Source organism: Staurois parvus, unplaced genomic scaffold (assembly GCF_062004578.1).
Source record: "Staurois parvus isolate SC_StPar_1 unplaced genomic scaffold, SC_StPar_1.0 ptg000272l, whole genome shotgun sequence".
Classification (NCBI taxonomy): domain Eukaryota; kingdom Metazoa; phylum Chordata; class Amphibia; order Anura; family Ranidae; genus Staurois; species Staurois parvus.
The window spans coordinates 3,046,642-3,074,121 of record NW_028318068.1 but is presented as its reverse complement, the minus strand read 5'-3'; the positions used below and the strand labels follow the sequence as shown (position 1 = coordinate 3,074,121).

Sequence of the window (27,480 nt, the reverse complement as noted above, 5' to 3'; positions counted from 1 at the left end):
CATGATTTCCTATGGGACAGGTTCACATCTCCACATTTTCACCCGATGCGTTTTTTAAACACAAAACGTTGCATTTTTGGTTCTATAGACTTCAATAGAGATGCTGCAAAAAAGCATGTAGTGCATTTTTTGCTGCATTTTTTATGCGTTTTTGCCACGTTTTGCATTTTAAATCTGCCTAGCAACAAGAAAAAAAAATGACAAAAAAAAAAGTGGAGTTATTCTTTTAGTCTCAGTTCACACTTAAGTGTTTTCTGCTGCATTTTGTGGAAACGCACAGCAGTCCATTTAACATGATTTCCTATGGGACAGGTTCACATCTCCACATTTTCACCCGATGCGTTTTTTAAACACAAAACGTTGCGTTTTTGGTTCTATAGACTTCAATAGAGACGCTGCAGAAAAGCATGTAGTGCGTTTTTTCTGCATTTTTTAATGCGTTTTTGCCACGTTTTGCATTTTAAATCTGCCTAGCAACAAGAAAAAAAAAATGACAAAAAAAAGCAAAATGCGGCAAAAACACGTAAAAAACACAGGTGCCAAATGCAATGCAGAAATGGCTCAAACGCAACCAGCATAGGGGTGAACCTAGCCTTACCCTAGGATCACACCTAAGTGTTTTCTGCAGCATTCTGTAAAATGCACAGCAGTCCTTTTAACATGATTTCCTATGGGACACGTTCACATCTGCGCGTTTTCACCCGGTGTTTTTTTTTAGAAAGGGTCAGGGACTTTTTTGAACGCAAAACATTGCGTTTTTGGTTCTATAGACTTCAATGGAGATGCTGCAGAAAAGCATGTAGTGCGTTTTTGCTACATTTTGTATGTGTTTTTGATGCATTTTGCATTTTAAATCTGCCTAGCAACAAGAAAAAAAAATAATAAAAAAAAGCAAAATGCGGCAAAAACACATAAAAACGCAGGTGCCAAAACGCAATGCAGAAACGGCTCGAATGCAACCAGCATAGGTGTGAACCTAGCCTTACCCTAGGATCACAACTAAGTGTTTTCCGCAGCATTTTGCAGAAAAGCACTACGGTCCATTTAACATGATTTCCTATGAGACAGGTTCACATCTCTGCGTTTTCACCCGGTGCGTTTTTGGAAAAAGGTCAGGGACATCTTTGAATGCAAAACATTGCATTTTTGGTTCTATAGACTTCAATAGAGATGCTGCAGAAAAGCATGTAGTGCGTTTTTGATGTTTTTTAGATTTAATATGCCCAGCAACAAGTTAAAAAAACACAAATGCGGCAAAAACGCATGTGCAAAAATGCAAAACGCACTGCAGAAACGGATCAAACACATATTGCATAGGTGTGAACCTAGCCTAACGCAGGCCATACATGGGTCAAATTCTGAACAAAGTTTCTTTCGAAAATCAGAAATTTCGTGCATTTGGTGCCACCATTGATTTTGAAATTCAACCAACCAAGCTTTCAATTTCTCCTCATGTTGCTGCAGAAAATAATTTTTCATGGCCAAGAATGTTCTTTTCTTTCCAGGTCACAGCTTTATATTTCCCGCGCGATTCTCCCACCATTGATTCGAAGTTTGTTTGTTTTTCAAAAACATTTCCAACATGCCCAATCACTCAAATTCGATGGTTACATGAAAATCGGCTGTTTCTGTGACCCACTAATGGTGCGAAATTCAAACGAAAATTCTTAGAAAAGATTTTCGAAAGAAAATTCTTTCGGAATTCGACCCGTGTATGGCCGAATTTAGTCAGTGACCTAGAAAAAGCATAAGCAGGGCAGCTGTTTATAATGAAGGAACACAGACATATATCTTGTTAAGGGAGGTCACAGTTCTAATTAGAGATGAGCGAATCGAACTAGGCGAACCGGAATTCGAGTCGAATTTCAGGAAATATTCGATTCGTGTCGAAACCGAAATTTTGCCTACTTCGGGTGCGCGAATCGAACATTTCCCGATCAGCCGGCAAAAGTGTCCCTGCAGTGAGCTCCGCTATTTCTGACAGTTCTCTGACAGAAGGAACACATGTTTAGCGGTTGAAACATTGTATCTATTAGTTTACATTTAGGATACAGATGTTTCAACCACTGTACATGTGAAGAAGTTGTGAGAGAACTGTCAGAAATAGAGGAACTCTGCACATACACTTTTTGCCGGCTTGGAATTATTCTTCTTTTCATCCTACTTCTTCTTCTTCTTCATCCTCAGAAGAAGAGGATGAGGATGAGGATGAAGAAGAAGAAGAAGAAGAAGAAGAAGAAGAAGAAGTAGGATGAAAAGAAGAATAATTCCAAGCCGGCAAAAAGTGTATGTGCAGAGTTCCTCTATTTCTGACAGTTCTCTCACAGCTTCTTCACATGTACAGCGGTTGAAACATCTGTATCCTAAATGGAAACTAATAGATACAATTTGTATCTATTAGTTTCCATTTAGGATACAGATATTTCAACCGCTGTACATGTGAAGAAGCTGTGAGAGAACTGTCAGAAATAGAGGAACTCTGCACATACACTTTTTGCCGGCATGGAATTATTCTTCTTTTCATTATACTTCTTCTTCTTCTTCTTCTTCTTCTTCTTCTTCTTCTTCTTCTTCTTCTTCTTCTTCTTCCTCATCCTCATCTTCTGAGGATGAGGATGAAGAAAAAGAAGAAGAAGAAGTAGGATGAAAAGAAGAATAATTCCAAGCCGGCAAAAAGTGTATGTGCAGAGTTCCTCTATTCTGCAGATACACTTAGAGGAGCTCTGCAGATACACTTAGAGGAGCTCTGCACATACACTTTTTGCCGGCTTGGAATTAATCTTATTTTCATCCTACTTCTTCTTCTTCTTCTTCTTCTTCATCCTCATCCTCATCCTCAGAAGAAGAAGAGGATGAGGATGAGGATGAAGAAGAAGAAGAAGAAGTAGGATGAAAATAAGAATAATTCCAAACCGGAAAAAAGTGTATGTGCAGAGCTCCTCTAAGTGTATCTGCAGAGCTCCTCTAAGTGTATCTGCAGAATAGAGGAACTCTGCACATACACTTTTTGCCGGAAACCGCTGTATGGAGTGAATGTCCCAGAACTGTCAGAAATAGACTATTTATGACAGTTCTGGGACATTCACTGCATACAGCTGTTTTAACCGCTGTATGGAGGGAATGTCATGGAACTGTCAGAAATAGACTATTAATGACAGTTGTGGGACTGTCCTTCCATACAGCGGTTGAAACATTGTATGTATTTGTTTCCGTATGTATTTGTTTCCATAAATGGATCCATTTATGGAAACAAATACATACAATGTTTCAACCGCTGTATGGAAGGACAGTCCCACAACTGTCATTAATAGTCTATTTCTGACAGTTCCATGACATTCCCTCCATACAGCGGTTAAAACAGCTGTATGGAGTGAATGTCCCAGATCTGTCAGAAATAGACTATTTATGACAGTTCTGGGACATTCACTGCATACAGCTGTTTTAACCGCTGTATGGAGGGAATGTCATGGAACTGTCAGAAATAGACTATTAATGACAGTTGTGGGACTGTCCTTCCATACAGCGGTTGAAACATTGTATGTATTTGTTTCCATAAATGGATCCATTTATGGAAACAAATACATACAATGTTTCAACCGCTGCATGGAAGGACAGTCCCAGAACTGTCATTAATAGTCTATTTCTGACAGTTCCATGACATTCCCTCCATACAGCGGTTAAAACAGCTGTATGGAGTGAATGTCCCAGATCTGTCAGAAATAGACTATTTATGACAGTTCTGGGACATTCACTGCATACAGCTGTTTTAACCGCTGTATGGAGGGAATGTCATGGAACTGTCAGAAATAGACTATTAATGACAGTTGTGGGACTGTCCTTCCATACAGCGGTTGAAACATTGTATGTATTTGTTTCCATAAATGGATCCATTTATGGAAACAAATACATACAATGTTTCAACCGCTGCATGGAAGGACAGTCCCACAACTGTCATTAATAGTCTATTTCTGACAGTTCCATGACATTCCCTCCATACAGCGGTTAAAACAGCTGTATGGAGTGAATGTCCCAGATCTATCAGAAATAGACTATTTATGACAGTTCTGGGACATTCACTGCATACAGCTGTTTTAACCGCTGTATGGAGGGAATGTCATGGAACTGTCAGAAATAGACTATTAATGACAGTTGTGGGACTGTCCTTCCATACAGCGGTTGAAACATTGTATGTATTTGTTTCCGTATGTATTTGTTTCCATAAATGGATCCATTTATGGAAACAAATACATACAATGTTTCAACCGCTGTATGGAAGGACAGTCCCACAACTGTCATTAATAGTCTATTTCTGACAGTTCCATGACATTCCCTCCGTACAGCGGTTAAAACAGCTGTATGGAGTGAATGTCCCAGATCTGTCAGAAATAGACTATTTATGACAGTTCTGGGACATTCACTGCATACAGCTGTTTTAACCGCTGTATGGAGGGAATGTCATGGAACTGTCAGAAATAGACTATTAATGACAGTTGTGGGACTGTCCTTCCATACAGCGGTTGAAACATTGTATGTATTTGTTTCCATAAATGGATCCATTTATGGAAACAAATACATACAATGTTTCAACCGCTGCATGGAAGGACAGTCCCAGAACTGTCATTAATAGTCTATTTCTGACAGTTCCATGACATTCCCTCCATACAGCGGTTAAAACAGCTGTATGGAGTGAATGTCCCAGATCTGTCAGAAATAGACTATTTATGACAGTTCTGGGACATTCACTGCATACAGCTGTTTTAACCGCTGTATGGAGGGAATGTCATGGAACTGTCAGAAATAGACTATTAATGACAGTTGTGGGACTGTCCTTCCATACAGCGGTTGAAACATTGTATGTATTTGTTTCCATAAATGGATCCATTTATGGAAACAAATACATACAATGTTTCAACCGCTGCATGGAAGGACAGTCCCAGAACTGTCATTAATAGTCTATTTCTGACAGTTCCATGACATTCCCTCCATACAGCGGTTAAAACAGCTGTATGGAGTGAATGTCCCAGATCTATCAGAAATAGACTATTTATGACAGTTCTGGGACATTCACTGCATACAGCTGTTTTAACCGCTGTATGGAGGGAATGTCATGGAACTGTCAGAAATAGACTATTAATGACAGTTGTGGGACTGTCCTTCCATACAGCGGTTGAAACATTGTATGTATTTGTTTCCGTATGTATTTGTTTCCATAAATGGATCCATTTATGGAAACAAATACATACAATGTTTCAACCGCTGTATGGAAGGACAGTCCCACAACTGTCATTAATAGTCTATTTCTGACAGTTCCATGACATTCCCTCCATACAGCGGTTAAAACAGCTGTATGGAGTGAATGTCCCAGATCTGTCAGAAATAGACTATTTATGACAGTTCTGGGACATTCACTGCATACAGCTGTTTTAACCGCTGTATGGAGGGAATGTCATGGAACTGTCAGAAATAGACTATTAATGACAGTTGTGGGACTGTCCTTCCATACAGCGGTTGAAACATTGTATGTATTTGTTTCCATAAATGGATCCATTTATGGAAACAAATACATACAATGTTTCAACCGCTGCATGGAAGGACAGTCCCAGAACTGTCATTAATAGTCTATTTCTGACAGTTCCATGACATTCCCTCCATACAGCGGTTAAAACAGCTGTATGGAGTGAATGTCCCAGATCTGTCAGAAATAGACTATTTATGACAGTTCTGGGACATTCACTGCATACAGCTGTTTTAACCGCTGTATGGAGGGAATGTCATGGAACTGTCAGAAATAGACTATTAATGACAGTTGTGGGACTGTCCTTCCATACAGCGGTTGAAACATTGTATGTATTTGTTTCCATAAATGGATCCATTTATGGAAACAAATACATACAATGTTTCAACCGCTGCATGGAAGGACAGTCCCAGAACTGTCATTAATAGTCTATTTCTGACAGTTCCATGACATTCCCTCCATACAGCGGTTAAAACAGCTGTATGGAGTGAATGTCCCAGATCTGTCAGAAATAGACTATTTATGACAGTTCTGGGACATTCACTGCATACAGCTGTTTTAACCGCTGTATGGAGGGAATGTCATGGAACTGTCAGAAATAGACTATTAATGACAGTTGTGGGACTGTCCTTCCATACAGCGGTTGAAACATTGTATGTATTTGTTTCCATAAATGGATCCATTTATGGAAACAAATACATACAATGTTTCAACCGCTGCATGGAAGGACAGTCCCAGAACTGTCATTAATAGTCTATTTCTGACAGTTCCATGACATTCCCTCCATACAGCGGTTAAAACAGCTGTATGGAGTGAATGTCCCAGATCTGTCAGAAATAGACTATTTATGACAGTTCTGGGACATTCACTGCATACAGCTGTTTTAACCGCTGTATGGAGGGAATGTCATGGAACTGTCAGAAATAGACTATTAATGACAGTTCTGGGACTGTCCTTCAATGCAGCGGTTGAAACATTGTATGTATTTGTTTCCATAAATGGATCCATTTATGGAAACAAATACATACAATGTTTCAACCGCTGTATGGAAGGACAGTCCCACAACTGTCATTAATAGTCTATTTCTGACAGTTCCATGACATTCCCTCCATACAGCGGTTAAAACAGCTGTATGGAGTGAATGTCCCAGATCTGTCAGAAATAGACTATTTATGACAGTTCTGGGACATTCACTCCATACAGCTGTTTTAACCGCTGTATGGAGGGAATGTCATGGAACTGTCAGAAATAGACTATTAATGACAGTTCTGGGACTGTCCTTCCATGCAGCGGTTGAAACATTGTATGTATTTGTTTCCATAAATGGATCCATTTATGGAAACAAATACATACAATGTTTCAACCGCTGCATGGAAGGACAGTCCCAGAACTGTCATTAATAGTCTATTTCTGACAGTTCTATGACATTCCCTCCATACAGCGGTTGAAACCGCTGTATGGAGTGAATGTCCCAGAACTGTCAGAAATAGACAGAAACTGTCACAGAACTGTCCTTCTTCTCATCCTTCTCCTTCTTCTCATCCTTCTTCTCATCCTTCTTCTCATCCTTCTCCTTCTTCTCATCCTTCTCCTTCTTCTCATCCTTCTCCTTCTGCTCATCCTTCTTCTCATCCTTCTCCTTCTTCTCATCCTTCTCCTTCTCCTTCTTCTCATCCTTCTCCTTCTCCTTCTTCTCATCCTTCTTCTTCTGCTTCTCCTTCTCCTTCTTCTCATCCTTCTCCTTCTTCTCATCCTTCTCCTTCTTCTCATCCTTCTCCTTCTCCTTCTTCTCATCCTTCTCCTTCTCCTTCTCATCCTTCTCCTTCTTCTCATCCTTCTCCTTCTCCTTCTTCTCATCCTTTTTCTTCTCATCCTTCTCCTTCTCCTTCTTCTCATCCTTCTCCTTCTTCTCATCCTTCTCCTTCTTCTCATCCTTCTCCTTCTTCTCATCCTTCTCCTTCTTCTCATCATTCTCCTTCTTCTCATCCTTCTCCTTCTTCTCATCCTTCTTCTTCTCATCCTTCTCCTCCTTCTTCTCATCCTTCTTCTCATCCTTCTTCTTCTCATCCTTCTCCTTCTTCTCATCCTTCTCCTTCTCCTTCTTCTCATCCTTCTCCTTCTTCTCATCCTTCTCCTTCTTCTCATCCTTCTCCTTCTCCTTCTTCTCTTCCTTCTCCTTCTTATCATCCTTCTCCTTCTTCTCATCATTCTCCTTCTTCTCATCCTTCTCCTTCTTCTCATCCTTCTTCTTCTCATCCTTTTCCTTCTTCTCATCCTTCTTCTTCTCATCCTTCTCCTTCTTCTCATCCTTCTTCTTCTCATCCTTCTCTTTCTTCTCATCCTTCTCCTTCTCCTTCTTCTCATCCTTCTCCTTCTCCTTCTTCTCATCCTTCTCCTTCTTCTCATCCTTCTTCTTCTCATCCTTCTCCTTCTCATCCTTCTCCTTCTTCTCATCCTTCTCCTTCTCCTTCTTCTCATCCTTCTCCTTCTCCTTCTTCTCATCCTTCTCCTTCTCCTTCTCCTTCTTCTCATCCTTCTCCTTCTTCTCATCCTTCTCCTTCTTCTCATCCTTCTCCTTCTCCTTCTTCTCATCCTTCTCCTTCTCCTTCGTCTCATCCTTCTCCTTCTCCTTCTCCTTCCTCATCTCCAAGGGCATTTAAATTAAAGGTACAGTGTTCTGCACTAATTTAAAGGCTCTCTGAAGCCTAGAAACCCTTTAAATAAGTCATCTTCGTAGCGGAGAAATTCGCATCGAATCGAATTTCACACTGGAATTCGCCGAATCAGCCGAATCGAATTTTTCATTTCTTCGCTCATCTCTAGTTCTAATATAAAGTAGGGATCCTTTGTACTCAATGCTGAGCAATAAGCAGATGAAACGCTCTGTAGACCAGCTACTGCTCTGAGACTTTGCCGATCGGCCGATTTTCCCGGCAATGATGGGCAAATCGGCCGATCTTTTTACCGATAAAAAATCTGCGCGTGAGCTGTGACGAAGAAGAAAGAAGAAGGAAGAAAGAAGAAGAAGGAAGAAAAAGGAAGAAAGAAGAAGGAAGAAGAAAGAAGAAAGAAGGAAGAAGGAAGAGGGAAGAAAAAGAATTCCAGTCCGCTATTATATTTTCTATGAAAAGTATTGCGGTTGCAACAAATGTATCCATTTGTATCCGAATAAAACCATCTGTATCCGAAATCGGCCGATCATTTTACTGATAAAAAATCTGCGCATGAGCTGTGACAAAGAAGAAGGAAGAAAGAAGAAGAAGGAAGAAGAAGAAGAAGGAAGAAAGAAGAAGAAGGAAGAAGAAGGAAGGAAGAAGAAGAAGGAAGAAAGAAGGAAGGAAGAAGAAGGAAGAAAGAAGAAGAAGGAAGAAGGAAGAAAGAAGAAGGAAGAAGGAACATAAAGGAAGAAGGAAGAAAGAAGAAGGAAGAAGGAACATAAAGGAAGAAGGAAGAAAGAAGAAGGAAGAAGGAACATAAAGGAAGAAGGAAGAAAGAAGAAGGAAGAAGGAACATAAAGGAAGAAGGAAGAAAGAAGAAGGAAGAAGGAACATAAAGGAAGAAGGAAGAAAGAAGAAGGAAGAAGGAACATAAAGGAAGAAGGAAGAAAGAAGAAGAAGGAAGATGAAGGAAGAAAGAAGAGGGAAGAAGCAGGAAGAAGGAAGATGAAGGAAGAAGGAAGAAAGAAGAAGAATGAAGAAGAAGAAAAAGGAAGAAAGAAGGAAGAAGAAAGAAGGAAGAAGAAGAAGAATTCCAGTCCGCTATTATATGTTATATGAAAAGTCTTGCGGTTGCAACAATGTATCTATTTGTATCTGAATAAAACCATCTGTATCCGAAATGGATACAAATAGATACATTGTTGCAACTGCAAGACTTTCATGTAAAATATAATAGCGGAGCTCCCTTCAAGGGAGAGAAGTAATAAATGCCGGACGTAGACGGGACAAAAATCGGCCGATTTCTTTTACCATTGGTGGTAACGTCGGCCTATTGAATGGTCGTTTTTTCATTATTTTTTTTTAAAACGGCTGGTTTTCAACCCATCTATGGCCTGCATTAGACAGTGACAGAATGAAATTCCCCGGGGAAGAAATGACGTGGAGCACAGATTCTACAATCCCTACAAGGGAAGACAAGCCACGGAGCGCTCTGCGTCTTTAAACTTTATTCTCTCCCCTCTATACATACCAGAGCAGAGTCTGAGGATGGCTACAAAGTCTAAAGCATGTATTCCCAGGACACCGGGAGCTGCTAAACATGTATAGATGCCCCAGTCACATCACATTTCCCACACATTACCAACCGAGCGCAATGCAGGACTGTGTACACATCAACAGATGGGCATCTATTTATCTATCTACAGCACTGGTCTCCAACATCTGGCCCTTGGGGTACTATACCTCCTACTGACACCAACAGTGGGGCTTCATTTCTTCCACTGACACTAACAACTCAACACTATTTCTCCCACTAACATCAACAGTGGGGCTTAATTCCTTCCACTGACACCAACAATGGGGCACCATTACTCCCGCTGACACCAACAGTAGGACTTAATTATTTCCACTGACATCAACAATGGGGCATATATTCCTCCCACTGACACCAACAATGGGGCACTATTACTCCCATTGACACCAACAGTGAGGCTTAATTCCTTTCACTGGCACCAAGAATGGGGCACTATTACTCCCTGTGACACCAACAGCAGAGGGAAAAGAAAAATTACTGCAGCCACCACGTCTAATGATCGTAATATATTTAATTTTTTGTTTTGGGTTTAATATTGCTTTAAATTGTAAAAGTAGCTTTGAGAATGTGAAATGCATTAAAGCAGTAAAGAGTTCAAAGAAAAAATGATTGAATATCGGAAACTTGGTGGTTTGGTTCATGTGATAGGGGGATTTACTAGAACTAGAACATAAGAATCATGGAAACCAACCAGCTTCTAGGTTCCTCCCTTTGATACCAACAATAGGGCACCATTTGTCCCACTAATGTCAATGAAGGGGCATTTTTTACTCCCATTGGTGCCAGGGTCTTAACTACTCACAGTCCAGACCAGGGGCAGACTGACAACTCATGGGGCCCCTGGGCAATAGGAGATCATGGGGCCCCTGTGTCCTTGCCCAAACTCAAAAAAGCCTATGAAAAAGGTACCAGGGGCATCTCATGGGTCCCCCTACTGACCCCGGGCCCTCGGGCAGTGCCCGAGTTTCCAAATGGACAGTCCGCCCCTAGTCCAGCCCCCTCAAAGTCTGAAGGACAGTAAACTGGCACTTTGTTTAGAAAGTTTGGAGGCCCCTGATCTATAGTAAAGGGCTGTGTTAAGGATAATACTTCCATCATCAAAAAAATAAAAACCCAAAAGTAGTTCTCTGCAAAAGACTAGAAAAATGACTTCTCCAGTGGCCTGTCTTCTGTCTCCGCTCTGCTGAAGGCCTACAGCCCTAGATGCTTCAGCATATAACACTTCTGAGATGTCAGATACCTGTGCCCCCCATTATGTACTGTGGTTCCACCCTCTGGCCCTTGCTTTGGTACAGGACAGTAGTGACGTAGGGAGTCAGTGGATGGAACCAAACCAAGCCATGAGGAACATCCAACACTTCCAGAAGGGTGAGGATTCTAATGGAGACTGTAGTAATTCAACGAAAGCAAAGATAGGATATGCAGGCCATTGGAGACTTGGGTACACTACAACATCTTGTCATGGAACTGCTTTTGGAATTAAGTTTTTTTTTTTGCGATCACAGTGTCACTGAAATGTAAAGGTTAGTTTAGAGAGTATTTTTAGCCCAGTTTTTATTTTGCTTTGGGTAGAGTTGGGAAGGATTAGAGCATCTGTTATTTTTTCTTGTTTTCTGTCCACTTTCCCTTCACTTCCTGTCTCAAAGCCATAGATGAAGAGCAAACATTTTAGCTAGAGTCACGATTTAGGGCTGTGTTTATGTTAAGGGTTAGTTTCTTGGAATGTAATTCATTTTCTTTTTGGCTTTCAGTTTTTGGCACTGAGGCAACCGTGGCCTCATGGAATTGCATCCAGCACTATTAATACACTATGAACTATCTATATACATATAGTATACTGTATATACCAGCCTTTCTCAACCTTTCCAACGCAAATTAAACCTTGAAATAACGTTTCAATCTCAGGGAACCTCTGAGAATTACTGTACCTGCAAGTTGTGATACATTAATGTGATGGTTAGTGGGAAAAATGCTCCTTACCAAGGGCGGACTGACAACTCATGGAGCCCCCGGGCAATAGGGGATCATGGGGCCCCTGTGTCCTTGCCTACACTCAAAAAAAGGCTATAAAAAGGTACCAGGGGCATTTCATGGGGCCCCCTACTGACCCCGGGCAATCAGACAGTGCCCGAGTTCTCGAATGGTCAGTCCGCCCCTGCTCCTTACGCTTGTGGTCATTGGGAAGAATTACCCCTTTACAGCGAAAACGTATCTGAGAGGGGGAAATTGTTCATTGCTCAAGGAATCCCTAGCAACCTCTGGAGGAACCCTAAGGTTTCATGGACCCCTGGTTGAGAAACCCTGGTATACACACTGATCCCTGCAGATCCACCATAACAGCCTCCAATCTTCTGGGAAGGTTTCCCACACGATTTTGAAGCATGTCTAGAAGAATTTGTGCCTATTCAGTCAAAGGGTCAAATACTGATGTTGAATGAGAGCTTGGCTTGTGATGGTCATTGCAGTTCATCTCAAAGATATAAGAATTACTGTATCTGCAAGTCGTGATACAATAATGTGATGGTTAGTGGGAAGAATGCTCCTTACCAGGGGCGGACTGACAACTCATGTGGCCCCCAGGCAATAGGGGATCATGGGGCCCCTGTGTCCTTGCCCACACTCAAAAAAAAGGCTATAAAAAGGTACCAGGGGCATTTCATGGGGCCCCCTACTGACCCCGAGGCAATCAGGCAGTGCCCGAGTTCTCGAATGGTCAGTCCGCCTCTGCTCCTTACGCTTGTGGTCATTGGGAAGAATTACCCCTTTACAGTGAAAACGTATCTGAGAGGGGGAAATTGTTCATTGCTCAAGGAATCCCTAGCAACCTCTGGAGGAACCCTAAGGTTTCATGGACCCCTGGTTGAAAAACCCTGGTATACACACTGATCCCTGCAGATCCACCATAACAGCCTCCAATCTTCTGGGAAGGTTTCCCACAAGATTTTGAAGCATGTCTAGAAGAATTTGTGCCTATTCAGTCAAAGGGTCAAATACTGATGTTGAATGAGAGCTTGGTCATTGCAGTTCATATCAAAGATATTCAGTAGGACTGAGGTCACTATTCAAGCTCCTCCACACCAAACCCATCAAACCATGTCTTTATAGAGCTGGCTTTTTGTCATGTTGAAATGGAAAAGAACCTTCACCAAACCTTCACCAAAGTCCGGAAGTGCACCATTGTCTAAAACAGGGTTTCTCAACTAGGGTTCTGTGGAACCATAGGGTTACTTCAGTGGCTGCTAGGGGTTCCTTAGGCAATAAGCGATTTCTCCCCCTAAAATGAGTAACCATTGACACCATTGTTCTTTTATGCTATCTGGGGGGTAAGGGTTCCCTGAACCCAAAAGGATATTTCAAGGGTTCTTTTATGTCAAAAAGATTGAGAAAGGCTGGTCTAAAACGTCTTTATATGTTGTAGCATTACAATTACCTTTCACTGGAAACTTCTGCACTCAATAATTTGGATGGGGGATCAGATGGCCATATAGTTAGGTGCGATGATCCGTTCTCCACAAACTTTTGTCTGTATAGCATATATTATTATTATTATACAGGATTTATATAGCGCCAACAGTTTGCACAGCACTTTACAAAATGAAGGTAGCCATTACAGCTACAAAAACATTTGGTACAAGAGGAAACAGATCAATATACAACAAGGTGTTTGAAACATTTCTCAGATTTTTGTCCATATTGACATGATAGCATCACGCAGTTGCAGATTTGTCATCTGCACATCCATGATGCGAATCCACCACATCCCAAAGGTGCTCTATTGGACTGAGATCTGGTGACTGTGGAGGCCAGTGGAGTACAGTGATCTCATTGTCATGTTCAACAAACCAGTTTGAGATGATTTGAGCTTTGTGACATGGTGCATTATCCTGCTGGAAGGAGCCATCAGAAGGGACACTGGAGTCATAAAGGGATGGACATGGTCAGCAACAATACCCAGGTAGGCCATGGTGTTTAAATGATGCTCAATTGGTATTAAGGGGCTGAAAGTGTGCCAAGAAAATCTCCCCCACACCATTACACCACCATTACCACCACCAGCCTGAACCGTTGATACAAGGCAGGATGGATTTACGCTTTCATAATGTTTACACCAAATTCTGACCCTACCATCTGAATGTCGCACCTGAAAACCAGACTCATCAGTTGTTATTTCAAAATATAAGTATACATGATATGAAGGCACCTGGACTTACCTTGTGTGAGTAGTGTTGATCCACAATCCTCGCCAAACCAAAGTCTCCAATTTTCAAAACAAGGTCCTCGGTACTGATGAAAATGTTAGCTGGTTTCAGGTCCCTGTGTAGGACATTGGCCGAGTGGATGTACTTCAGGCCTCGAAGCAGCTGGTACATAAACAGCTTGGCATGTTCTTCACTGAGAGGACCTTGTTCTAGAAGATGAGCAAGATCTGTTTCCATGTGTTCCTGGACGATGTACACAACGTTGTATCTAAATATATCCCCCTGCAGGTCAGCCCCTCTTGGCCCCAATACAGCATGAACCTTCACGATATTATCATGATTAAGACGTCGGATGATCTTTATCTCCCGTAAGGCGTGCTTCATGCTCCGACAGTCGCCGATGGTTATCTTCTTCACTGCCACCTTCCGAGAATTTTTGCTGTCCGTAGCAGACAGAACCAACCCGTTGGCTCCAAAACCCAACGGCTTAAAATCCACAAAGTGGCCTCCCAAATCATAGCCGTACATGTTAGCAATGAAGTCGCACTTTTCAGCCATGGTGGTTTTGTAAACTTCAAAAAAAGAAGCTCCAGAAAAATGATTGGGAAGACCAAGGAAGAAAAAAAAAAAAAAAGCAATCTTTCAAATCTTTGCAACGCCAAGGATTCAGGTTAAACAGAAGTTTCAGCAAAAATAAATAACATCTAAAGATATAAAAGAACTAAAAGTGAAAAGTTCTTTTGTTTCAAACACCAAATATCTCATCGGCAGCAAGGCTTAGCTTGGTTATCCCACCCTTGCAGCAGTTGAGGATTTGTCTACAGTGTATAGGTGTCACCCAGAAAAATATCATGCTGGCTTTGTAATCATTACTTTGACGGCTGAGGCTGTGATGTCACTCCAGTGGGCCATTAGGTGCAGCAGAAACTCGCGTCACTGACTATTTATCCTCTTTAGGAGACAGCCGAGTCATTCTTGCCACCTGTTCTTGTCACTGCAGTTCGATAATTAATAGACGAGCTGGGATTTCGGTTTTGGACGACCATAGGCCGATCTCATCTCCTGCAGCTGGTAAAGACGGGTTAGCAGAAGGAGGAGGCTATGTGAGTCCTGATAGAGGTGTCCAGGAAGGTTCTGCTTGATCCTGCTGTCATCTTCTCCTTCCAGCCATCCTTGATCTTCAGCAGTGAAGAGGACTCTGGTGACCTGTATGGTGGTATGCAGACGGCCTCCTGGGCTTTATCGGCCTTTCTGAAAACAAGCACAAGATTGGTTGAACTGATAGGACAATAAGTGTGAACTGCTGGTAATGTTACTTCTCACTGTGTGAAGGTTAATAGGAAGAACTGCGATGACCTTTGGTAATTCATTAGCTGTGCTCACCTATACGGCTGCATTCTTCCCCGGCGAGTGCGTTAAACAAACATAGTGCGTTATTGTTTAGGAGGCCGTGCACACTGGGCATGAGAAAAAATGCAGCTTCAACGGGTGCTGGGCATTCTTTTCTTCAGCCTGTAGATGTGCAGAGCTATTGTTAGAAACCACGGGGCCCCATACAGCCAACCTGACGGGGCCCCCATACCCCCCAAAAAAAACACTGTTTACTAGGCTGAATAGACATTGCATGTGATCGGTATTGATCACTCATTGTGTTCATTCAGGAAAGCAAGGGGCTGGCAAATGTGACATATTTACTGGACCCTTCCCCCACTTCCATCCAGAAGCAGTCTATTGTGTGTTGGCAGCTGCCGGTGGGAAGAAGAGGGGGAAGCCGGCAGCACTGTGGGGGTACACGGGGGGGGTCTGGCCAGCAGGGGGAAATGTATGGTGCACAGGGAGGGTGATGGGTGCAGCGATGGGGAGAAATTACTGGAACCGATCCCCTGTACGGCTCTCTCTGCAGCAGCTGAAAGATGGCTTTTTCTTTTCAACCTTCCAGTAATTGCCCCCACCGCACCCATCACCCTCCCTGTGCACTATACATTTCCCCCTGCTGTCCAGGCCCCCCTGTGCTGCTGGCTTCCTCTTCTTCTTCCCTCTCTGCAGCAGCTAAAACATGGCTTCTCTTCTCCCTACCACTGGCTTTCAGCTGCTGCAGGGAAAGCCATACAGGGGATCAGTTCCAGTAACTGACCCCCCCCCCCACCGCACCCATCACCCTCACTGTGCACCATACATTTCCCCATGCTGTCCAGACCCCTGTGTGTGCCCCCACAGTGCTGCCGGCTTCCCCCTCTGCAGCAGCTGAAAGATGGCTTCTTCTCTTCTCCCTACCACTGGCTTTCAGCTGCTGCAGAGAGAGCCATATAGGGGATCTGTTCCAGTAATTGCCCCCCCCACCGCACCCATCACCCTCCCTGTGCGCCATACATTTCCCCCTGCTGGCCTGGGCCCCATACAGGAGGACTGGTGGTACCCCCTTATCCATGGGCCTGCCTATGTGTCCATGCAAATTAGATAGATTAGAGGCAAAAAAAAAACGCATCACTAGTGCGTTTTGGACTGGAGTCTTCAGGCAGAAAAGACCACTAAATGCTCATAAATGCAGAGCTTAGGAGCATTTGTCATTTTCAAGCGTGGGGAATGTTTTGGAAAAAAAACGTTTCTTAGTTTTTGTTATAAAATTTTGTAAATAAGTGATTTGTCTCCTTCACTGATGTGCGCTAATGAGGCTGCACTGATGGGCACTGATAGGTGGCACTGATAGGCTGCACTGATGGGCACTGATAGGCTGCACTGATGAGAATGCACTGGTAGGTGGCACTGATGGGCATTGACAGGCATCACTGATGGGCACTGAAAGGCAGCACTCATATATGGCACTGATAGGCTGCACTGACTGACACTGATAGGCGGCACTGACTGGCACTGTTAGGGGGCACTGATAGGCAGCACTGACGGGCACTGATAGGCAGCAGACGGGCACTGATAGGCGGCACTGATGCACACTGATAGGCGGCACTGACTGGCACTGATAGGCGGCACTTACTGGCACTGATAGGTGGCAGTGATTGGCAGCACTGATAGGTGGCACTGAAAGGCAGCTCAGATGGGCACTGATATGTGGCATTGATGTGCACTGGTAGGCACTGAAATGTGGCACTGATGGGCACTGGCAGGTGGCATGGATGAGCACTGACAGGTGGCACGGATGGACACTGACAGGTGGCACTGCTGGGGCTACACTGATCATCAGGGCACACTGTCCCCTCTGAGTAATGCCAATTACCGGCTCTCCTCTTCTGTCAGTGTGACAGCTCGTGAGGACAGAAATGCCGATAACCGGCATTTCCCTGTTTACATGTGATCAGCTGTGATTGGGCACAGCTGATCACATGACCGAGCCAACATCTTCGGCTCTTTTGAGGGACACAGCGCACCGCATGCGCGGTTAGAATGTGAGGACGTCATATGACGTCCTCCCAGAATGAGAGAACCACCTTGCGTCCGTATATTACTATATGGCGGGCGGGAGGCGGTTATAAAAAACCGCACTGGTTTAAAAAGCACAAATGTGAACTTGATCGTCAGGAAACCATGTTAAATGGACCGAAGGGCATTTATCCAAAAAAAAACCCAAAACAAAACAAAAAAAAAAAAACATAACCAAAGGAAAAGAAAGGAAAAAAACTGATCCAGACCTCTGGTTCTGAAGATGTTGGTGGCCTGGCTATCATGCCAATCCAATGGCTTGTGTTGCCGTCAGAGTCCCCCTAAGGCTCACCATACATTTTACAATTCGTTTGTTTGACTTTAGATCTGCCAAATCTAAGTAACATGCACCCATCCAAACTATCCAAAGTCACATGACAAGTCCCCCCCCCCCCCCGTTTCCCAATGGGTACCATTCATATCTGTGCGACTTCAAGTCACAGCGACTTCAAAGTAGTTCCTGCACTACTCTGGGTCGACTTTCATGTGAATTGAGGGCCATAGACTTCAATGTAAACCCTCCAAAATCACATGAAAGTAAAAAACGCAGCAAAAACGCACATGCATCCGGAACGCATCTGGACTGTGTTTCTATAGTGTGATCCAGCCTTAAGTCTAGGTTCACACCTATGGTGGTTGCATTTGAGGCATTTCTGCATTGCTTTTTACACCTGCATTTTTTACTTGTTTTTTCCGCATTTTCCTTTTTTTTTTCTTGTTGCTAGGCACATTTAAAGTGCAAAACGCATCAAAAACGCATAAAAATGCAGCAAAAATGCACTAAATGCTTTTCTGCAGCGTTTCCATTGAAGTCTATAGAACCAAAAACGCAATGTTTTGCGTTCAAAAAAGTCCCTGACCCTTTCCAAAACGAGTGTTTTTGCCGCATTTTGGATGCATTTTGCGGGGGGGGGGGGGGGGGGGGTCCTTTCTTAAAAAACGTTCTTGTTGCTAGGTAGATTAAAATATATGTCTGTGTTACTTATAATAATAATTATAAACAGCTACCCCTGCTCATGCTTTTTCTAGGTCACTGACTTAGGCGAGGTTCACACCTATGCGGTTTGCTGTTGATCCATTTCTACAGTGCGTTTTGCATTTTTGCACATACGTTTTTGCCACGTTTGAGTTTTTTTTTACTTGTTGCTGGGCAGATTAAAATGCAAAGCACATAAAAACTCATCAAAAATGCACTACATGCTTTTCAGCAGTGTCTCCATTGAAGTCTATAGAACCAAAAACGCAACGTTTAGTGTTCAAAGAAGTCCCTGACCCTTTCCAAATAAACGCGCCGGGTGAAAACACAGAGATGTGAATGTGTCCCATAGGAAATCATGTTAAATGGACTGTACTGCGTTTCTGCAGAATGCTGCAGAAAACACTTAGGTGTTAGCCTAGAGTAAGGCTAGGTTCACACCTATGCTGGTTGCGTTTGAGTCGTTTCTGCATTGCGTTTTTGCAACTGCGTTTTTTACGAGTTTTTCCTGCATTTTTCTTTTTTTTTTGGTCATTTTTTTTTCTTGTTGCTAGGCAGATTTAAAATGCAAAATGCATCAGAACACATAAAAAATGCAGCAAAACTGCACTACATGCTTTTCTGCAGCGTTTCTATTGCAGTCTATAGAACCAAAAACGCAACGTTTTGTGCTGAAAAAAGTCCCTGACCCTTTCCAAAAATAAAGCATCAGGTGAAAATGCAGAGATGTGAATGTGTCCCATAGGAAATCACGCTAAATGAAACGTACTGCGTTTCTGCAAAATTCAAAACGCTGTGGAAAACACTTAGATGTGAACCTAGAGTAAGGGTTCACACTATAGAAACGCAGTCCAGATGCGTTTCGCATTTTTGCATGTGCGTTTTTGCAGCATTTTGGTTGCATTTTTGGCACATTCCGGTGCATTTTTTATGCATTCCAGTTAATTTTGCCCCCTCTCTTTCTTCAATTTAAATAGGGACATGTGCATTCCAGTGTGTTTTTGATGCGTGTTCCAGTACAGTTCTGTGCAGAAAAAATGCAGCCTGTTCTACTTTTTTTCATGCAACCGGAACGCACTGGAACTGCCAGCACTGATGTGAACTATGACACTGACAACCATATAACCTACTTTCTGTGCGTTTTGGATGCTGAAAAATCAGCTGAAACGCATGGAGTGTGAACTGGCCCTAAAGGCGGCCAATTCAGTATGAATGGGCTGCCAACCCACCGCTATGTTTGAAAAGGCATGGTGGGCGATATGTGTTCTGGTGGGCTGCACTGCATTAAGCTCTACTGTCACATGCGTTGGGGGGGACTTTCACAAGGAACAGCACCAGGGGCGGACTGAACATTTGGGAACTCAGGCACTGCCTGAGAGCCCGAGGTCAGAAGAGGGCCCCATGAGATGCCCCTGGTACCTTTTTCATAGGCTTTTTTGGGTGTGGTTTGAGTGTGGGCAAGGACACAGGGGCCCCATGGTCCCCTATTGCCCGGGGGCCCCATGAGTTGTCAGTCCACCCCTGAACGGCACCACAACGCACCGCACATACAGCAGCTGTGCCACCAGGTATTGGAGACACACCGAGATGTAAAAGGATTAAAAAATGTAAAAAAAATTTTTAAAGTATCAATTGCTCATAAAGACACTGGAGAGAGCAAAATCAGGAGCAGCTGTGCATGGCAGCCAATCAGCTTCTACCTTCAGCTTGTTCAGTTATGCAGGCCATAGATGGGTCGAAAATCGGACGATTTTCGCACCATTAATGGGTTAATTGTTCGGCCGTTTTTCGGCACATTTTTTTTATTGGTAAAGTTGGAAAAAAATCGTCCGATTTTGCCGATCGGCTGATTTTCCCGGCAATGATGGGCAAATCGGTCGAACGTTTTGCCGATAAAAACTCTGCGCATGAGCAGACCTGCTTGTTGACCTGCAAGAAGAAGAAAAAGAAGAAGAGAAAAAGAAGTAGAAAAAGAAGATAAAGAAGAAGAGGAAGAGGAAAAAGAAGAAAAAGAGGAAGAAGAAGAAGTAGAAGAAGAAGAAAAAGAAGAAGAGGGAGAGGAAGAAAAAGAAGAAGAAAAAGAAAAAGAAGAATTCCAGTCCGCTATTATATGTTATATGAAAAGTCTTGTGGTTGCAGCAATGTATCTATTTGTATCTGAATAAAACCATCTGTATCCGAAATGGATACAAATGGATACAATGTTGCAACCGCAATACTTTTTCATGTCAAATATAATAGCGGAGCTCTCTGCAGGGACAGAAGTAATTACATGCCGGCCGTAGACAGGATGAAAATTGGCCGATTTTTTTTACCGTTGGTGGTAACTTCGGCCGATCGAACGACAGAATTTTTTTCTTTTTAAAAATGGCCGGTTTTCGACCCGTCTTTGGCCTGCATTAATCTTTGATAATAAAACCTGGAAGCTGATTGGTTCCTATGCAGAGCTGCACCAGATTTTGTACGCTCCCCCATTACAGAGAGTGAAATAACTGCCGTCCATCAGGATTTCCATCTATTTATCTGCTGTAACTTCACCAGCACCTCCAAATCGAAAAACTTCACGCTTCAAACTTGTGAACGCAGCTCATCCAAACAAGAAATGCAAATAAGGAACTATTCGAGTCAGAAATTTGTATCTGCCAGAAACACAAAGGAAACCTGTCTCCAGGAAAGCATGGGCAGCCTTCTGAAAATGCTAGATGCCTGGCTGTCGGACAGTCAACCCCTTCTGAGTCCCTGCACTGGCCAGAAACAAATAGGCAGAGGGTGTTTTCACACTTCCCTTGCTACCCACTTGTTTCAGGTCCAAAGCCTGAGGATCAGCCTGACGGTCGGCCTATAGGTTTGCCTTTCCTAAAATCCCTTTAAAGCCTCGATTACAGTTGCAGGTGGGGAGTGGTAAAAACACGCAGTTTAGCTGTGTTTTTACAACCCCCACAGGGCTGGTTCACACCACAGAAACGCAGTATGGGTGCATTTCTGCATGAGAGTTTTTGGCACTTTTTTTGTGCGTTTTGATGTGTTTTTTTATGCATTCTGGTGCATTTTTACTTTTTTTATGCATTCTGGTGCGTTTTGATGTGGTTTTTTTTAGGAATTCTGGTGCGTTTTTCTGCATTCCAGTACAGTTCTGTGCAGGAAAAATGCAGCCTGTTCTACTTCTTTTTTCTGGAACCATAACGCACTGGAACTGCAAGCACTGGTGTGAACCATGCCATTGACAACCATGTAATCTGTGCGCTTTGGATGAAGAAAAACGCATTGGAACGCATGTCGTGTGAACCAGCCCTTAAGCACAGTGGCTAAGTGGTTAACACTTCCGTTCTGGCAGTACTAGGGTCATCGGTTCGAATCCCAACCCCAGCACCACCTGCCTGGAGTTTGCATGTTTTCCCTGTGCCTGTGTGGGTTTCCTCCCACACTCCAAAGACATGCTGGTAGGTGAACTGGCTCCTGTCTAAATTGTCCCTAGTATGTGTATGTATGAATGTGAGTTAGGGACCTTAGATTGTACACCCCTTGAGGGTTAGGGACTAATGTGAATGTACAATATATATGTAAAGTGCTGTGTAAATTGATGGCGCTATATAAGTACCTGAAATAAATAAATAAAATAAAAAGCTGCAAAGGCAGCAGGCGGGGATGAACACATGTAGCAAAAATGATACCCCCCCGCTGCATTTGGTGGCAGGGGCAGGCTGACAACTCATGGGGCCCCGGGCAATAGGGGATCATGGGGCCCCTATGTCCTTGCCCAAACTCAAAAAAGCCAATGAAAAAGGTACCAGGGGCATCTCATGGGGCCCCCTACTGACCCCGGGCCCTTGGGCAGAGCCCGAGTTTCCAAATGGTCAGTCTGCCCCTGTTCGGTGGGCATTACCATCTGCAGTCAAATAAATGGAGCCGTGCCGTTGTGGTGGTGCTGGTTTTTAGGGGTTAAAACAGGCGGTGAGGAGGTGACATATCCCCTCCTCATCGGCTCTTAAACTCCCTCTGAAAAGTGATCCACCACCGATCGCTCTTCAGAGGGTGACACCAGTGTAATCAAGCTCTTGTGCAGTCATCGTGACTCTGTTTTGTTTTTTTGTAATAAGATATATTCCGCTAATTATGTTTTTTTTTTTTTAATTGGAAATTTTATGGCATATTTCCACATTGCAGGTATTTTAATTTGCTGCCTGACCAGTTTTATAGGTGTCTCTATAGGACATGAGATATCACTTCACCCTCCTCAGTTATTGCCATTTAAACCTTTATATGCAGAAAAGTTAAAGTTTAAAAGGAAATAAAGCAGCACAGGGGATGGAAAAAGTGTTTATAACCCAGAGAGAAGTAAAAACAAGGTTCATCACATCCTGCCAAGCCTAATGATCTTCTTTTTTGCTTTGCATACAGTGAGAATTTCTGCAGCGTCTGTGACCCCCACTGGGGGGATCTTCCCTCACTTCCTGTCCCTTTGACACCAGGACAAAGAATGGGGAGACTGATTGGGAACTGAAGGACCCAAACAAAGATTTGGGGTGTCTGCGCCCAAACCAGCATTGACTACTTCAGCCCGGGTTCACACTGATGCGGTGAGGAATTTGCAGCGTTTTCGCCCCGCATCAGAATCGCACCCCGTTCATGCGAACCGCTGCGGGTGTGTATGTTAACAACACCCTGAAAGCGGTCCACAAAACGCAGTGCGATGTGCAGAATCGGATCTCATAGGTGTGAATATCCATGCCATCCGATTCTAGTGCAGACCAAAAAAAGGGTCCCGCACGTTTTTGGTGCGGGTGCAGTGTGATTAGAGACATACAAAATGTACGGCTCCGATCGCACCACACACAAATCACATGTGATTGGCACAGGAATGCAGTGCGGTTCCTGTGCAAATCACAAGCGATATACCGCACCGCATATATGTGAACCTGGGCTTCACCCCCCCCCCCCCCCCCTCATAGACTCAGAGCAGATGTTAATATAACCACTTGCCCTCCAGAAGATTTACCCCCTTCATGACCAGGCCATTTTGTGCTATACGGCACTGTGCTACTTTAACTGACAATTGCGCGGTCATGCAACGCTGTACACAAATAAAATGTATCTAATTTTTTTTCACACAAATAGAGCTTTCTTTTGGTGGTATTTGATCATCATTGGGTGTGTTATTTTTTGCACTATAAATGAAAAAAAAAGAAATAAAAGAAAAAACAGTATTTTTTACTATTTGCTATAAAACATATAAAACATATCCAAAAATATAAAATTTCTTCATAAATTTAGGCCAAAATGTATTCTGTCACATGTCTTTGCTAAAAAAAAATCACAATAAGTGTATATTAATTGGTTTACGTGAAAGTTTTCGCGTCTACAAATTATATTTATTTATTTATACTGGTAATGGCGGCGATCAGCGACTTATAGCGGGACTGCGATAGTACATCAGGCATTCTGACACTGGGTGGGAACTGACTCAGCTGCGTTTGAGGCGTTTCTACATTGCGTTTTTGCTGCATTTTTTATGCGTTTTTTATATTTTTTTTCTTCCTGTTGCTAGGCAGATTGTAAATGCAAAACGCATCAAAAACGTGGCAAAAACGCAACAAAAACACAAGACATGCTTTTCTGCAGCATTCCCATTGAAGTCTCTAGAACCAAAAATGCAACGTTTTTGCGTTCAAAAAAGTCCCTGACCCTTTCCAAAAAACGCACCGGGTGAAAATGCGGAGATGTGAACCATGTCCCATAGGAAATCATCTTAAATAGACTGTACTGCGTTTCTGCAAATCGCGGTAAAAAAATGCTTAGGTGTGAACCTGGGGTCATACAGTAATACAGTGATCAGTGTTAAAAAAAAGTACTGACACTGTGCTAATGGCACTGGGCAGGAAGGGGTGAACATCTAGGGCGATGTGTTAAGAGAGTGATCAAACTGTGTAGTTTTACTAGGGAACGTGCTTTGCAGGGAGATAAAAACCAGCACATCCCTGTTGTTTACACTCACAGATCTCTCTTCTGTCAGCTGCTCCGCCAATCACCAAGTCCCGGCCATGAATTGCTGGCTGGGACCCGGTACTTGACACTTACAGTAGTCAATGACAGCGTGGGTAGGATGGCGTGCATGCGCAGCCCTACCTGGAAATGCGTAAAGGCTGTAAAAGCAATCATTTCTCCTTCTCTCTGACTGCATTCCTGCAACCATTGAGAAATACTGTGAGAGCTGTGATTGGTCACAGCCAGGGGTGGACTGACCATTTGGAAACTCGGGCACTGCCCGAGGGCCCAGGTTCAGTAGGGGGCCCTATGAGATGCCCCTGGTACCTTTTTCATAGGCTTTTTTGAGTTTGGGCAAGGACACAGGGGCCCCATGATCCCCTATTGCCCGGGACCCCATGAGTTGTCAGTCCGCCCCTGGTCACAGCTTGTCACATGGTACAAGGCTGTTGTGAATAGCCTTGTACCATGTGACCTCTGTGATCAGTCACAGATTTCACTAGTAGTAAGCAATGATGTTAGGAAGTAACATCTTGTTTACTACTATTCATGTGATCACTGATTGGCCAATCAGTGATCACATGATCGGGACCTCACACAGAAGTCCCGTACAACGATCGGTGTTCCGCTGTGTCCGGAGGACACAGCAGGCACCGGATTGCGGTGCCGTGCTGTAACGGAAACGACCCAGACTGCGCTTGAGTTCTTCCGTTAGAATACTGCTTCGCCGTCCGAACAACAGGCAGCACAGCCGACCATACAAGACTAGACGACACCAGTCTTGAAGTAAACCTGGAGGTAGACTAGTTTATTTGAACACAGATACAAGATATATACACTCAGGGGACAATCCCCCCTCCCTGCATAATGACATAGGGCGGGGCAATCTACATTTAGTAACAAGAGACATATAGGTATTCAAACTTCACACCAGCAGACAGTCCCATCAGGAGGGAGGGCTGCTGGAGACACCCCCCCCACTAAGCTAATACACATAAACACATACATCCCATAACAGTTTGCTCCCAAGCAAGACAAACAATAGAACAATGGGATGCAGCCACATGACACCAAACAATCCACAACCCCCCACCCCACCTATCTCCTAGACATGTCTACACAGTCTGTGTAGTCCACACAATATTAGGACAGATCACCCTGTACCACTAACAGGCACAGGGTGACTTACACATAATAGGGATATGGGGAGCTAAGACGGGGTCACCCCACCTCTCCAAAGTGAGCTGGGTTCCATGGGCCCCCCACCCAAAGTGAATCCCTTCACAAGTGCGCTCCCAGGGAGCGCGCACAGGCTGAAAATGCGGGCGCCGTTTATGAACGGCAACCCGCTCCTGCACTGCTCCGTCCAGCCGTTTATGTACATGAGCCAGACTGGAAGTGGTTAACCTGCTATACCTACTTTTGCAGGCTCCTATTTCATTTGAGCCCATCCGTTTATTGTTGGGCCTACCTTTTTCAGGCCTCTCCAAATTAAAAAGGAAACTTTCCTCCCACGTTTTAGCGGCGGTCAGGAGAACCATTCCCATGCATTGGCTTTCTATTCCGCCTCCTACGCTATGGGAATTGAGGAAGGATATGGCAGAGATTAGAAGAATGGAGAAGAATGGAGCACCTCATTGCTCTGCATGCTAATTCTGTCCCCACTTTGGAAGCAGTTTGGGAACCGCGGGATACTTGTCTGAAAATGATAGCTAATTCACTGCAATGTATTGACATGTATGTATCTACGTACCTCTCATTGATGAGCATATTTCTCTGTTCTTTTGCTGTTCTGTGTTTGTTATATTGTGTTTCTATGGAACTCTGTTTGTTGTACATGTTTGAAAATCAATAAAAAGTAAATTATAAAAAAAAAAAGAAAAAAATTCCCAACTTACCGACCAGCCTGTGAACAAACCCAATTGTCCGGTCTAACAGGCTGCGATAAATACAGGGGTTTAGTTGGCACACATTTGCCAATACATACGTAAGCTGCAGATCCTCATCACGGCACCCCGATATTCTGCAGTTCCTAACTCTAAATCACAAGAGCCCCCCATAGTAGAAGCACATGTATAAATAGACTGAGGGCAGTAGAGCCTGAGAGAGCCCACCTTTCCTTAACCATTTGTGACCGCGCTATAGCCGAATGACGACTACAGCACGGTTATCCAGTTCTGGCAGGGCGTCATATGACGTCCTTCCAGAACGTGCCCTCCCACACGCCCCCAGGGGCACACACCCGGTGATCACTGTGATCAGATAGAGCTAATCACGTGAAAAGGTAAAAGGCCAATCACAGCGGCCTTTTACTACGTGATCAGTTGTGTCCAATGACACAGCATTTCACAGAGTAAATGCAGTTGCTGGTTCTCGGCAGCACTGTCACAGCATGAGGAAAGTACTGCCAATAAGCGGCAGCTGTCACAGAGGAGTTCGGCATTGATGATCAGTGCCCTGCAGTGCCACCCAGCAGTGCCGCCCAGCAGTGCCACCCACCAGTGCGCAGCAGTGCCACCCAGCAGTTGCACCCATCAGTACCGCACATCAGTGACCAGCAGTACAGCCAATCAGTGCCATCAGTCAGTGATTCCAGTCAGGGCTGTCAGGCAGTGTCGCCCGTCAGTGCTGCCTAACACTGCTCATCAGTACCGCCTATCAGTGCCCATCATTGCTGCATATCAGTGCATCATCATCAGTGCCTCCTCATCAATGCCCACCAGCACCGCCTCATCAATGCCACCTCATCAGTGCTGCCTATCAGTGCTGCCTATCAGTGCCCATCATTGCTGTATATCAGTGCCTCCTCATCAATGCCCCCCAGTACCGCCTCATCAGTGCCACCTCATCAGTGCCGCCTATCAGTGCCCATCAGTGCAGCCTCATCAACGCACATCAGTGAAGGAGAAAAATTACCTGTTTGCAAAATTTTATAATAGAAACAAAGAAAAACGTTTTTTTTTCAATTTTGTTTATAGTGCAAAACATAAAACACCCAGCGGTGATTAAATACCACCAAAAGAAAGCTCTATTTGTGTGAAACAAATTATCAAAATGTCATATGGGTACAGTGTTGCATGACCGCGCAATTGTCATTCAAAGTGCGACAACACTGAAAACTGAAA

The 27,480-nt window shown here is 43.7% G+C and overlaps 1 protein-coding gene across 2 annotated transcripts in view; it reads right to left on the bottom strand.

The window, feature by feature from the left end:
* MAPK4 (mitogen-activated protein kinase 4) overlaps nucleotides 1-27,480 on the bottom strand; it is a 207,359-nt gene that overhangs the window by 77,660 nt on the left and 102,219 nt on the right. Inside the window, exon 2 of one of the 2 annotated variants that reach the window (XM_089681609.1) lies at nucleotides 13,978-15,216. In XM_089681609.1, coding sequence (XP_089537735.1) covers nucleotides 13,978-14,523 — 546 coding nt within the window. In that variant the 5' untranslated portion in view covers nucleotides 14,524-15,216. The remainder of the gene's footprint in view (nucleotides 1-13,977; nucleotides 15,217-27,480) is intronic. The other variant, XM_089681610.1, reaches the window with a different exon arrangement.